General features: G+C 37.8%; 1 protein-coding gene across 1 annotated transcript in view; it reads left to right on the top strand.

Moving 5' to 3' along the window:
• si:ch211-217a12.1 (alanine aminotransferase 2-like) overlaps positions 1-15,366 on the top strand; it is a 71,429-nt gene that overhangs the window by 15,887 nt on the left and 40,176 nt on the right. The window contains exons 2-4 of the mRNA XM_058792700.1: positions 8,746-8,925; positions 10,062-10,151; positions 10,240-10,348. Of these exons, the coding sequence (XP_058648683.1) occupies positions 8,791-8,925; positions 10,062-10,151; positions 10,240-10,348 (334 nt within the window). The 5' untranslated portion in view covers positions 8,746-8,790. The remainder of the gene's footprint in view (positions 1-8,745; positions 8,926-10,061; positions 10,152-10,239; positions 10,349-15,366) is intronic.

The following is a 15,366-nucleotide window of genomic DNA, read 5'->3' as shown; positions in this document are numbered from 1 at the left end:
AAGTCAAGTAGTGTTGAAAGAGATGAGTTTTAAGCTGTCGCTTGAAAATTGTCAGGGATTCAGCATTTCGGATAGGGGTGGGAAGATCATTCCACCTGCCAGGAATGGTGAATGAGGATGTTCTGGAAAGTGATTTTGAGCCTCTCTGTGATGGTACCACAAGGCGTCGCTCACTAGCGGATCTCAGACTGCTGGAGACAAAAGAGCAGGGAGACAAAAGCCCAAAAGCCCACACAGAGATTCCAGAAAATACACAGATAATGTGTTCCGTGATTTGTCCCAGGATCGTTTGATTTTGGTTCATTCACACTGCCAGTGATTTTCCGGAATCCGTGTGTGCATTCATACACATCCCGTAAAGATCCTGTAAAGACACGTGACATTATGTGACGGGTAATGTGGCGCGTACCGTTTCACTAAAGCTGGCGAACGATCTCCGCTTCAGTGCAGATAGTGGGGAGCTCCCTGATCTTTGCTTCATTACAGTTTGCACATATATTTTCATTGCGAACGTTGATCTGCCTTCAAAACACCCGGTAAAACAGTCACACGATAACGTGCGTCATCACTACGACACACCCTTTACGGCATTGATCCGGCTTTTGTTCACACAGAGCTCGTTCCGGGACTGAACCCGGCAATGTTACTAGGTCCCCAACCTGGGATCGATCCCGGAATCAATCCCGGGACGTGTTTGCGTACACACAGAAGGCACTCCGGCAATTTTCCGGGACCAACGTGCAGTGTGAAAGGGGCTAAAGAAGGCACTTTGTTGAAGACCAGTCGTGCCGCTGAATTCTGAATCATCTGTAAAGGTTTGATTGTGCATGATGGAAGTCCAGCCAGAAGAGCATTGCAGTAGTCCAGCCTAGAAATGAAAAGGACCTGGACAAGAAGTTGTGCAGCACACTCCGTTAGAAAGGGCCTGATCTTTCTGATGTTTTGCAGTGCAAACTTGCAAGATCGAGCAGTTTTTGCAGTGTGATCTTTAAAGGTCAGCTGGTCATCAAAGATTACACCAAGATTTCTGACTGAAGTTGATGGGGTAATTGTAGAAGAACCTAGTTGGATGGTGAAATCATGCTGTAGAGTTGGAGTGGCAGGGAAGACAAGAAACTCAGTCTTTGCCAGGTTGAGCTGTAGGTCTTTGCCAGGTTGAGCTGTAGGTGATGCTCTTTCATCTATGCCGAGATGTCTGCCAGGCAGCCTGAGATACGTGCAGCTACCGTTGGATCATCTGGTTGAAATGAAAGATAGAGCTGTCTGTCATCAGCATAGCAATGGTAAGAGAAGCCATGTGCCTGTATGATGGGACCTAGTGATGTAGTGTATATGGAGAAGAGGAGGGGTCCAAGAAATGATCCCTGAGGAACCCCAGTGACCAGTTGATGTGCTTTAGATACCCCCTCTCCCCAGACCACCCTGAATGATCTACCAGAAGTGGAATCCCTGTGATGCCCAGTGATGAAAGGGTGGACAGGAGGATCTGATGATTGACAGTGTCAAAAGCAGCTGATAGATCCAGCAGAATAAGAACTGATGATTTGGAATCAGCTTTTGCAATCCGCAAGGCTTCAGTGACTGAGAGTAATGCAGTCTCAGTTGAATGGCCACTCCTGAAACCTGACTGGTTAGCATCCCGTTTGTTGTTCTGTGAAATAAACAATAATACCTGGATGAAAAAAAACTTGTTCGAGGGTTTTCGCTATGAATGGAAGGAGAGAGACAGCTGTCTATAAGAGAAGTAATTAATGTAGGTTTTTTGAGCATTGGGGTTACCCGAGTCTGCTTGAATGCCGTGGGGAAGGTGCCTGTGAGGAGAGATATGTTGATGATGTGTGTGAGAGCTGGTAAAAGTGTAGGAGAGATTGCTTGGAGAAGGTGTGAGGAGATAGGGTCTAGAGGGCATGTTGTAGGATGGCTGTTTGGATACTTCAGCCTCAGTGACGGGACAGAAGGAGAAGATGGGAGTTTTATCAGTGGATGTGGTTGGTTTGAGGTCCTGTGTGTGTGGAGGTGAGAAATGACTACTGATTGTTCTAGTTTTTTCTGTGAAGAATGTGGCGAAATCATTAGCTGTTATAGAAATGGTGGGAGGTGGAGGAGGGGGAAAGAGGAGAGAATTTAATGTTTTGAAGAGATTACGTGTCTCTGGAGCGCTGTTAATCTTGTTGTGGAAATATGAAGATTTGGCAGTATGGACTTCAGCAGAGAAAGATGAATGCAAAGACTGATACATACTCAGGTTTGACGGATCTTTTGATTTGCACCATTTTCTCTCTGCTGCCCTGAGTTTGGACCGATGCTTACGAAGAACATCGGATAACCAGGGGTTAGGAGGGGCAGCCCATGCTGGCCTGGAGGAGAGAGGACAAATATCATCTAGACAAGAAGTTAAAGTAGAGCATAAAGTGTCAGTTGCTGCATTCACATCCAGAGATGAGAAATGGGTAGATGAGGGAAGAGAGGAGGATACTACAGAGGAAAGATGGGAGGGTGAAAGCGACCGTAGGTTTCGTCTAAAAGTAAACGGTATAGGGTTTGGTGGCACACAGGTAGCAAAATGTAATTTAAATGTAATGAAGAAATGGTCAGAGATATGAAGGGGTTGTACCTAAATGTTGTCTGCAATTGTCACGCCCATGGACTGTTTTGTATGTGTTTTCCCTCCCCATGTAAGTTTTAGGAGTTCATTTTTAGTCATCTCCTATCCTGAAAACTCTCTCTTGCAGAGACTGGACTAAGGACTTAGGGGTTCCTAATGGGTTCACACCTAATTCTTCACATTAATTCCTTTGCAGTTAACGTGTCTTTTCTTCTCCACCTGCTTTTGTTTCTGACTCTGCTGACCCAATGAACATTTTGCTGTCCAATGGTCATACCTTAACTTTGCAATTTCTGTAGTGCATTAGTTTTGAATATTTCTCATGGGCATTTAATAATTTTTGAGTTAAATCTCTTTTTTTGCCTCATTTTATCAGTAAAATAATTATGCACACCTGAATATATTAAGTTTTTCACTTCCAGCCTTCATGGACAATTAAATATCACTTATAAATGATTACAAAATTAGTAGTAGTTATTTAAATTGATGTGGTTTGGAATTGGTAAAATGTGCTTGGTAAGAAGATCAGAAGATCAACTTGCCTAATAATTATGCACGCACTGTACATACACACGCACACATGCACACACACACACACACACACACACACACATACATACATACATACATACATACATACATACATACATACATAAATAAATAAATATAAATATAAACAGTCTGCTGTAGAATCCAAGGCCACTAGGAGCGTACTACAACTTTTAGAACATGAAAAAAAAAACTTTTGGTGAATTAGTTTTTTATGAAAATATTTGTGTGCTGTACATATAGTAAGGGTGTTAATGTCACAATTTAACCTGGAATAAGTCAGTCTGGTCGCTACGAACGCACTGCAACCTTTGGAACATAAAAAACCCTTTTGGTGAATTTCAGTAATTTTTCCCCTAAGATTATGTACTGTATGTGCATTAAGGGTAATATCGGCAAAATTTTCTCCTGTAGTAAGTCAGTCTTGTAACTACAAACGTACTACAGCCTTTGGAACATTAAAAAAAACCTTTTGGTGAATTACAGTAATTGTTTTCTGAGAATAATTATGTACTGTATGTACAGTAAGGGAGATACTGGCAAACTTTCACCTGTAGTAAGTCAGTCTGGCCACTAGAAATGTACTACAACCTTTTTGAAATTTTTTCAAGAAAACAATTGTGTAGTGTACGTACAGTAAAGATGATATTGGCAACATTTCACATGTAGTAAGTCAGTCTTGTAACTACAAACGTACTACTACCTTTGGATCATGAAAAAACCCTTTTGGTGAATTACATTAATTTTTTCAAGAAAACAATTGTGTAGTGTAAGTACAGTAAAGATGATATTGGCAAAATTTCACCTGTAGTAAGTCAGTCTGGCCACTAGGAATGTACTACAACCTTTGCAACATGAAAAAACCCTTTTAGTGAATTACAGTAATTGTTTTTTAAGAATAATGATGTACTGTACGTATAATAAGGAAGAAATTGGCAACATTTCACCTGCAGTAAATTAGTATTGTAACTAAAAACGTACTACAACCTTTGGAACATAAAAAAAAAACCTTTTGGTTAATTACAGTAATTGTTTTCTGAGAATAATTATGTACTGTATGTACAGTAACGCGGATATTGGCAAACTTTCACCTGCAGTAAGTTAGTCTGGCCACTAAGTATGTACTAAAATCTTTATAACATAAAAAAAAAAAAAAACCTTTTAGTGAATTACAGTATCCCCCCCCCCCCCAAGATTAATTATGTACTGTATGTGCTATTAAGGAACATATTGGCCAAATATCACATGTAGTAAGTCAGTCTTGTAACTACAAACTTACTACTACCTTTGGATTATGAAAAAACCCTTTTGGTGAATTACAGTAATTTTTTCAAGAAAATAATTGTGTACTGTACGTACAGTAATGATGATATTGGCAAAATTTCAGCTTTAGTAAGTCAGTCTGGTAACTACAAATGTACTACAGCCTTTGGAACATTAAAAAAACCAACCCTTTTGGTGAATTACAGTAATTGTTTTCTAAGAATAATTATGTACTGTACGTACAGTAAGGAAGAAATTGGCAAAATTTCACCTGTAGTAAATTAGTATTGTAACTACAAACGTACTACATCCTTTGGAACATAAAAAAAAAACCTTTTGGTGAATTACAGTAATTGTTTTCTAAGAATAATTATGTACTGTATGTACAGTAAGGAAAATATTGGCCAAATTTCACATGTATTAAGTCAGTCTGGCCACTAGGAATTTATTACAACCTTTGGAGCATAAAAAAAAACTCCTTTGGTGAATTACAGTAATTGTTTTATAAGAATAATTATGTACTATATGTACAGTAAGGGTGATATTGGCAAAAGCTCACCTGTAGTAAGTCGGTCTTGTAACTAAAAACATAATACAGCCTTTGGAGCATGAAAAAACCCTTTTGGAGAATTACAGTAATTTATTTAATAAACATATTTGTGTACTGTATGCACAATAAGGAAGATATTGGCAAAATTTCACCTGTAGTAAGTCAGTCTGGCCACTAAGAATGTACTACAACCCTTGTAACATTAAAAAAAAAACCTTTTGGTGAATTACAGTATTTTCCCCCAAGATTAATTATGTACTGTATGTACAGTAAGGAACATATTGGCCAAATTTCACGTGTAGTAAGTCAGTCTTGTAACTACAAATGTACTACAGCCTTTGGAACATGAAAAAACCCTTTTGGTGAATTAAAGTAATTGTTTTCTAAGCATAATTATGTTCTGTATGTACAGTAAGGGAGATGTTGGCAAAGTTTCACCTGTAGTATGTCAGTCTTGTAACTATAAATGTGCTACAACCTTTGGAACATGAAAAACCCTTTTGGTGAATTATAGTAATTTTTAAAACGAAAATAGTTGTGTACTGTATATACACTAATAGAGATATTGGCAATATTTCACATTTAGTAAGTCAGTCTGGCCACTAGGAATGTACATTAATCTTAAAAACATGAATTAACCCTTTTGGTGGATTACAGTAATTGTTTTCTAAGCATAATTATGTTCTGTATGTACAGTAAGGGAGATGTTGGCAAAATGTCACCTGTAGTAAGTCAGTCTTGTAACTACAAACGTACTACAACCTTTGGAACATTAAAAAAAAAAAAAACTTTTTGGGGAATTAAAGTAATTGTTTTCTAAGCATAATTATGTTCTGTATGTACAGTAAGGGAGATGTTGGCAAAGTTTCACCTGTAGTAAGTCAGTCTTGTAACTACAAATGTAGGCTACTACAACCTTTGGAACATGAAAAACCCAATTTTGATGAATTACTGTATTTTCTTTCCTAAAAATATTTGTGTACTGTACATACATTAGGGGACGTATTGTCTATGGCGACATATTGGCTAAATATTTTCAGTCAGTTTGCCCACAAGTAATTTACTATGGCTTTGTAAACATAATTTGTATTAATTATTGGACTTCGTTTTTTACCGAGGTAAATTTGCAGACGGTCCCTAAAGCAGCCTAGGCGAATATCCCAGTAGCCCCTCACTGCAGAACAAAGATCCAGGGGGCGGGGTTGGATCCACATCCAGGGGGTGGAGATTGGTAGGTTTAGGGGTGGAGATGGGTAGGTTTAGGGCAGAGCCATAGAGAGAGAGATGCGACAACTCCGTTGACTCCAATGGACCGTTTTTTTACAGCAATGGCGGATCATGGAGCCGCTCAATAGTTCCCCGAAGTTCGCGGTCATACTATCAGCGCCATAGAGATACAGCAGAAGAGACCGCTGTGATGAACTTTTAAAAGGTAAGACATTTATAGAACAAAATTGTATATTATCAGCACAGCAAATCAAATTACCTTGTGCATTAAAACAGATTATTATTAGATTATTCCTAACTTAATTAGTAGATTTACGGGATGTTATTCATCTTCGGGCAGTTTCATTCGTTTCATTCGTTGTTGTGTAATTAAGGCTTTTAAACGTGATTTCTGCTGCTGGGAAGTTATTTAATAGATTTAGATTTATTGCAAAGGATGCTGATGGACCTGAGTGAGAATAAAAATAGGCGAGCAGTTTTCATTTCAGAATCATGCTAGGCTAAATTTCCAAAAATGTATTATATAGGCCTACCACTACTATTTTATAGAAGTAATCACAATAAACCTGTACTGTATTTTATACTTAAATGTCTTAGCTACTGTAGAAGCACTGTGTTGAAGGAGCAGATGCCACAGGACTGAAATGTGATGGAGCATCATTAACCATTTCGCCTGTGTTTTTCTCCTTCTCTATCTGCATCAGAACAAGAACCACCTGAAGACTCCCTGTAATGAGAAATCACCCTCACAATGAGTCTTCACTGGGTTTGGCAAGTCTTTCCCTGTTCTTTGTGAAAAAGTGTCAGTTCCCATATGATTACATCACATTTTGTTGGTGTAATCTATAGATTGCACCTGCTGACTATATCCAGCATCTTATGAAGACTTCAGATGACCAGCACCTGTGAAGAGATGACGCCAGCCCTTGAGTGGACTTCAGATGAATCTGACTCTGAATAAACATACAAAACTGCTAAATTTTCCTTTCATTGTAATCAACATGATCAAATCATGTAACCATTGCTTTAATTTATTCATTGTTTCTGAACTCATGACATTACTTAACTGCATGATTTGTAAAGCCTAATTTTAGAACATTTCTGCCATATGAACATTACTTTGACACAGTTACACCTGTTAACAGAACTCTTATTTGTAATGTAGAAACATTAATTTTCTGTAAAGCTGCTTTGAAACAATGTTTGTAATAAAAAGTGCTATACAAATAAATGTGAATTTAACAAAACTTGATGCATAATTTTTTTCTCCTCTCCGTGTCAGTAGGGAAACCATACATTCATACTCCTTTCTGTGAGTGACTGGAGCGCTCCCATGCAGCACAGCAAACTATAGTGGAGACTGTTCAAGGACAACATGCTTTATAGCATGTAAATAAGTGCATAACAAAAGTTAACATACATCAAATATATGATTAAATGGGTAAAAATGTTTTAAGTTATTTTAAATTTGAATATACTACAAATATATATTTATATATTAATAATGGAGGGGTGCACAAGAATCAAAAACATTAAAAGAGATTAATTCCCACTTAATCTTAAAATATCTTCACTTATTTGGAATGAATTTTCAAAGACAACAAATTTAACATTCACCATGAGATTAATAAAACGACAATGAACATTAAGATGTGATTGCACTTGACTAACAAGTTGTTAGAAAACACACACACAATTATATTTATACAGAGAGGCTGAAGTTGGTAAAAGACCACAATGTCATTTATATAGCAAACATGGGCTTTTACTATGGTAACGTCAGCCTAAAATATATTAACATGGCAGGTAAGGACAGCTGACCACATTAATCCTCAAATATTAGCGAATTTTATATTTTAAAAACAACACTGATACAGCTACATATACATTATTTTATAAATAATGTAAATAAAGTATTTTATTGTCTACTAATTACCAAAAATCGCAGTTCTGTCTCACTATAGTCACTAACTCAATGCATTCCAATTGCCCGCAATGAACTTCCTGGAACTACTGAGGTCTACGTGAACCACGTGACGATCGAGCGTTTTGAACTTCCGTTGTCGCAACTCTGTCTCTCTATGGCTCTGGTTTAGGGGTGGGGATGGGTAGGTTTAGGGATCAGGGGCTGGAGACAGGTAGGTTTAGGTAAATGTAAGGTGGGAGGAGTTGGATCTAGATCCAACCACACCCCCTTGATCTTGGGTTCTGCAGTGAGGACCATCTCGAATATCCAGCGAATATTAAACCTAAAACTAACTTTACCGCGCTGCATGTCAGCCTAATTTCATAACTCTCCCACAAAGCAGTTTTTATGGGCTGCCACAGAATCAAGAGCGGGTGAAGAAGAAGAAGAAGAAGAAGAAGAAGAAGAAAAAAACTAACAGATACAATAGGTGCCATCGCACACCTGTCATGTTGTCTCTTTAAAAAAGAAAAAAAAAAAAAAGAAGAAGAATGGAGAAACAAAGGATGTGATGTGCATGCATGACATTCTTGATTATTACTGCCGCCTTTTTTGAGTATTGCACATTTGTTCTGTTATTTCCAGGTTTACACCAGAAATTCTCTGAAAAGAAATAGGCTACAAGGAGATATGAGTGAGAACTGTGAGTACCGTGAGAGGGTGTTGACAATGGACACGATGAACCCTAACGTTAAACGCGTGGAATACGCTGTACGGGGTCCCATTGTCCAGAGGGCAGTTCAGATTGAAAGAGAACTCATGATGGTGAGTGTCAGTTCATCTACTCATAATCATTAAAATCCTGTAGGCGGTCAGCAACTTCCACAGAAGGCAATCAGCTAATTTATTTATTTATTTATTTGTATTTTGAAGTTGCGTCTTATTAAATACTAGTATACATCTTGACTGGCTTACTACACAGCATACAGCGCTCTGTTTCTTTTCCAAAAAGTGTGAAAACATTATAATGCCATAGGCTATGGCCTACAGCAGTTAGCGTTTTATAGATTGTATATTGTTATCATATAATCTGCATTGTGGCAAGTTTAGTTCAGATAGTTATCGTCACAGAAATAAGAATAATTAATTATTATTTTTAAACCAGCTTTAGATTAGTGTTAACAACAAGCATGTCTGAATCCAATGTTTGTGTAACATCCTGTAAGAATAAAATGCAGCCTAAAGGAGCTTTGAAAGAAATATGTGCATTTGTCTATTGAAAATTAAGACTTGTATTCACTAAATATAATTGCATTTGTTTGAAGATTACTAGATATTATGGTGGTGCCTAAAAAGTCTATGTGTGAAGTCACCGACTGACTGGGCAGAGGTAGCAAGGTGGCTGTAGTTTCGGACACAGAAAATAAGTCAAGAAAGAAATATTACTTCTAGTTCATTCTTCACACTGGAAATGCAAGGCTGAGTGCATTGCATTGTGGAATAGAGTATTCCTATCAGCTCTGTTGTGCTCATTTTGACAAATGTAACTCATCATTAACGTTCATCTAAGTGTCACCTAAATGTACTAATCACTATCATACATCATAACAACAGTGGCTACCAAATCTGCATAACACAGAAAAAAGACAGATTTGAGCTATAGAACACACTGTTGTGATGATGGCTGTGTCTTAAAACCTGGTGAGCTGCCTACCTGATGTACTGTATATCGCATCACAATCATGCTGTACTATGGTGGTACGATGATTGTAATGCAGTTGATCTTGATATGTAGTCTACTGTGTCCTGGCGGACGTTAAGGAATAGTTGTATGAAAATTCTCAAATTATTTAAGAATCCCAGTTATAAATCTTCTGTCCTTTTTCCTGTTTCTTTGTCTCTTCAATTCTCTTTGCTTTCCTAACTTTTCTACTTTCTCATTAACTGCTCCATCAATGTAGGGAATAAAAAAGCCGTTCACAGAGGTCATTAAAGCCAACATCGGTGACTGCCATGCTATGGGCCAGAAACCCATCACCTTCTTCAGACAGGTGTGTTTATGAGATATTGTACATATCATGTTGTATCCTGAGCAGTAGTTTTTGCACATACTGTACATATGCTCCATTTATTTGTCAGGTCTTGGCATTGTGCTCTTATCCAGATCTTCTTGAAGACAGCAAATTTCCAGAAGATGCCAAAAGTAGAGCTTGCCGCATTCTCCAAGCGTGTGGCGGAGGAAGTCTCGGTACTGGAAAATCTTTTCAGTTAGACATTACATACTTCATGTAAACATGAAATCAAAATGAACAACTACTTAACTGTTGCCGAAATCTTGTTCAGTCTCTGATTCTTCTTTTTTACTGACATCACAAAGACAGAGCAAATTATCGGTCAATGTTTTTCCTCTAATTTCCTCTCCACCATAATGCTCATATAGCTCAGTAGGAATCCATAGCTTCTATTCAAAATCTTACATGTGCAGGACAATCTAGGTAAATATTTACATTTGGTGTGAAGGGTCTTCAGCAATAAAGCCAATTGGTGATGGTCTACAGTAATATCTGACATAGTGTTAATACTGGAAGGGTCAATGGAGTGATTTAAAAAAGTTAACTCACACCTTAGAAAAGCTTTGAAAGCTAGAAATGGGTAGACTTACAGTATTTACAATGGTACGCACTGTATAAAGGTAATAGATCCTTTTCAACAACTCACTACTTTCAAAACTGTTTTATGGAGGGTTTTTTTTGTCTACTTAAAGGTTTTTTTTTTTTCAGAAAGACATTTCACCAGATGAACAATGTTATTGGTATGTTGGTATGTTGTTGAACACACAGTACTTCTAGCCCTCACAGCCTCATTTTCATTCCTGAGATGCTGTTTATTTATAAAGATTCAGAAATGTGAGCTCTAGGGCATCAGCGGCCGTTCAGCACTTATGAAACTGATGTTTCTATAGTGGATAAACACAAGAAATAGTTAGTTTTGGGTATATCTCATTAATGTATTATTTCTTTTTATATAACTTTAATGCTGCATCAGAGTGCTGCCTTTGTACTTTTGACTGAATTATTTGCTTGTTTTTATTTTCTTTTACAATGGTTATTATTGTTTATTAAATATTAATTTTCAATAAATAATATTTAACTTAAATAGTAATAGTATTTAGTAATAGTATTTGGTGTTGAGAAACAGTATATGTGTTAGTGATGGTGATTTTGACTTCATCGCAGGTTGGTGACAAGAGACTGTCTTTATGAGTGAGTCAGTAAGATTTTTATATTGAAAGGCTGAAACAAGGTTGTAAACAAGGACATTATTTTTATTTTAAAGGGAAAGTCCATTCAACTTGTACTATTTACTCACCACATTGAGTGTTTAATCTTATCATTATACATTACTGACACTCTATCCTCCAATTTGATACTGTTAAGTGCTTTGACACAATCTGTATTGTAAAAGCGCTATATAAATAAAGGTGACTTGACTCACCCTCAAGTTGTTTCAAACCTATATGAGCTTATTTCTTCTGCTTAACAAAAAATTATATATTTCGTAGAATGTTGGTAACCAAACAGTTGATGGTAGTTGACTTCCGTAATACTTTTTACATATTTTTTTCCGTTGTCATGAGAAATCCCCATAACCAGTTGAAAGGATACTATGACAAAGATATTACTTTCTCAGAGGACATTTGAACTATATGTTATGTGTCATGTATTTTGTCATGTGTTTCCATTCCTGTTTTGCCTTATTTGGTCTTGTTCCTGTCCTTGTTTAGTTTGATTATTACTTGATTCCCCGCACCTGTCTGTCCCTCATTATCCTGTCTTTATACAGTCGTGGCCAAAAATATCGGCACCCTTGGTAAATATGATCAAAGAAGGCTGTGAAAATTAATCTACATTGTTAATCCTTTTGATCTTTTATTTTAAAAATTCACAAAAATCTAACCTTTCATTGGATAATAAGAATTTAAAATGGGTGAAATATCATTATGAAATAAATGTTTTTCTCTAATACACATTGGCCACAATTAACGGCACCCTTTTATTCAATACTTTTTGAAACCTCCATTTGCCAGTTTAACAGGACTAAATTTTCTCCTATAATGCCTGATGAGGTTAGAGAACACCTGACGAGATCAGAGACCATTCCTTCATCCAGAATCACTCCAGACCCTTTAGATTCCAAGCTCCATGTTGGTGCTTCTTCTCTTCAGTTCACCCCACTCATTTTCTATAGGGTTTAGGTCAGAGGACTGGAATGGCCATAGCAGAAGCTTGGTTTTGTGCTCAGTGACCCATTTTTTGTGTTGTTTTTGGGGTTTGTGTTTGGATTATTGTACGGTTGGAAGATCCAAACATGGCCCATTATAAGATTTCTAACAGAGTCAGTCACTTATTGATTTTTTATCTGTTGGTATTTGATAGAATCCATGATGCCATGTGTCTAAACAAGATGTCCAGGACCTCCAGCAGAAATATACACATGGGGTACTTTTTATCCCTGTGTTCACCAAACCCATCTTGAGTGTTTGCTGCTAAAAAGCTCACTTTTTAGTTTCATCTGACCATAGAAGCCAGTCTCATTTGAAGTTCCAGTCATGTCTAATAACTGAATATGCTGGAGATTGTTTTTGGATGAGCTAGGAGAAATTTTCTTGAAACCCTCCCAAACAACATGTGGTGATGTAGATGCTGTTTGACAAATATTTTTTAGGTTTTCTGGCCCCGAGACTCAACTATTCTCTGCAATTCTCCAGCTGTGGTCCTTGGAGAGTCTTTAGCCACTCAAATTCTCCTTCTCACCGTGCATTAGGACGATATAGACACACGTCCTTTTCCAGGCAGTTTCGTAACATTTTATGTTGATTGGAAATTCTTAATTATTGCCCTGTTGGTGGAAATGGGATTTTTCACTGCTCTAGCTCTTTTCTTAAAGCCACTTCACTAATTTGTGAAGCTCAATTATCTTTTGCTGCACATCAGAAATATATTCTTTGGTTTTTCTCATTGTGATGGATGATTAAGGGAATTTGGGCTTTATTTTCCCTCCTATTTATATTTCTGTGAAACAGGAAGCCATGGCTGGATAATTTCATGTTCATAATCACCCTGGAGTGCTCAAAATTGTGAATATGAATGGGAATATATTTCAGAGATATTTTACTCATAAGAATTTCTAGGGGTGCAAATAATTGTGTCCAACGTGTATTTGAGAAAAACATTTGGTTTCACTTTATTTTGATGGTCCCTTTAACACATTCTATTGACTATAAGTAACATTGCACCTACATTTCTACTAACTCTCATTAGAGTGTTAGTAGTGTATTAGTTGACTGGTAGGGTTAGGGTTAGATTAAGTTGACACGTTCTTGCAAAGTTACTTATAGTCAGTAGAATATCTGTTGGGAGACCAACACAATAAGGAGTTAGTAGATATGAAGCAGACCATCTACTAATACTCTTATGAGAGTTTGTTGACATGTAGTTGCAACATTACTTAGTGTCAACAGAATGTTCAAAAGGGACCATCAAAATAAAGTGTTACCAAACATTTATTTCATAATGATATTTCCCCCCATTTTAAATTCTTATTATCCAATGAAAGGTTAGATTTTCGTGAATTTTTCAAATAAAAGATCAAAAGGATTAACAATGCAGATTCATTTTCACAGTTTGTGTTTGTCGGGTCTGCTAGTTATTTTCGTGTGTTTCCTGCTGTTTCCTTGTGGATGTACCCTGTGTTCTATGGATTAAAGACTATTGATTATACTCAACGTTTCCCTCGTGTTCCTCCCGACCAAAAGAGTAACCTCCATGTGTCTACCCTCGCCATGGTCGGAGTATCCCTCACCTCCGCCTCCAGCCTCCAAGGCCCGGACTCCGCCTCGGCCCATAGAACCAGCGGCTACACCTCGGCTACTAGCTCCTTCGCCTCCACCGTCACCCGTCAATCCACCAGCTCCACCGGGCTCCCTCGTCCCTCCGGCTCCGTCTTGGTTGGGCGTCGACCCGCCATTGCCTCAGGACTCCGCTCCTTCCTCCTGCCAGCTCCACCTTGGTCCTCAGTCGCTGCAGCTCCACCACGGATCTCCGGATCGCCGCCTCCGCCCCGGTCGCCAGAGCCCTCGGCTCCTCCCTGGCCCCCCAGATCCTCAGCATCCCAGTATTTACATGTGTTATCATAAGAGTCCTGTTCTTTTTAAATATTGCGGTTATCGCCAATACCGGTATATCGTCACACACTAAATTAACACGATATCGATAATGGTTGCTTTGAATATCACGGTTATCGTCAATACCGGTATATCGTGACACCTCTAGTTCCTGTCCTTGTTTAGTTTGATTATTACATGATTCCCCGTACCTGTCTGTCCCTCAATATCCTGTCTTTATAAGCCCCAGTCTGTTCAGTTTGTGTTTGTCGGGTCTACTAGTTATGTTCGCGTGTTTCCTGCTGTTTCCTTCAGGATGTACCCTGTGTTCTATGGATTAAAGACTATTGATTATACTCCACGTTTCCCTCGTGTTCCTCCCAGCACAGTCCGTGACATTATGTGTGTGTTATATATATTTTTTTGATCCAATACAGCATTTATTACGCTTAAACTTTTAGGCTACAATGGCTGTGTGTTTAACTGTTATTTAGATATATTTAAGATATATTTAATATACAGTGGTGGCCAAAATTATTAGAACACTAGTATTTTCACCAGCTAAAAAATGGTTTTAAGTCAGTTAATTCTATCTTTTGCTGTAGTGTGTCAGTAGGAAATATCAGTTTACATTTCCAACATTTTGCCATTAATTGTAATAATATAGTGAGATTTTTGTTTGCACAAGGAGTCTGACAACAGCCAGTGCTCCACACAGAGATCTGATCTCATCATCATCCAGTCTGTCTGGAATGACATGAAAAAACAAAACAAACTGAGACAGACTAAATCCAAAAGAACTGTGGCAACGTCTCTAAGATGCTTCAAGAGACCTACTATCTGACAAGCTATCTGAAAAACTATGTGCAAGTAAGTGCACCTAGGGCAAAAGCTGCTTTAAATGCAAAGGATGGTCACACCGAATGTTGATTTAATTTAGTAAATAGAAGTTAATTGATAAAGAAAATCTATTTATGAAGAACTGGGGCAAAGACAAGGATCCATCCTGCCATCAATATGGAGCAGCATTTTGCACCCTGAACCACATTTTGTCAGGATGTCCTAAGGCTCTGGGAGAAGGACGATACAGATGGAGACATGAT

The sequence above is a fragment of the Onychostoma macrolepis genome, chromosome 12 (assembly GCF_012432095.1).
Source record: "Onychostoma macrolepis isolate SWU-2019 chromosome 12, ASM1243209v1, whole genome shotgun sequence".
Classification (NCBI taxonomy): domain Eukaryota; kingdom Metazoa; phylum Chordata; class Actinopteri; order Cypriniformes; family Cyprinidae; genus Onychostoma; species Onychostoma macrolepis.
The sequence above is the reverse complement of the archived record's forward strand: the minus strand, read 5'-3'. Positions and strand labels throughout refer to the sequence as shown.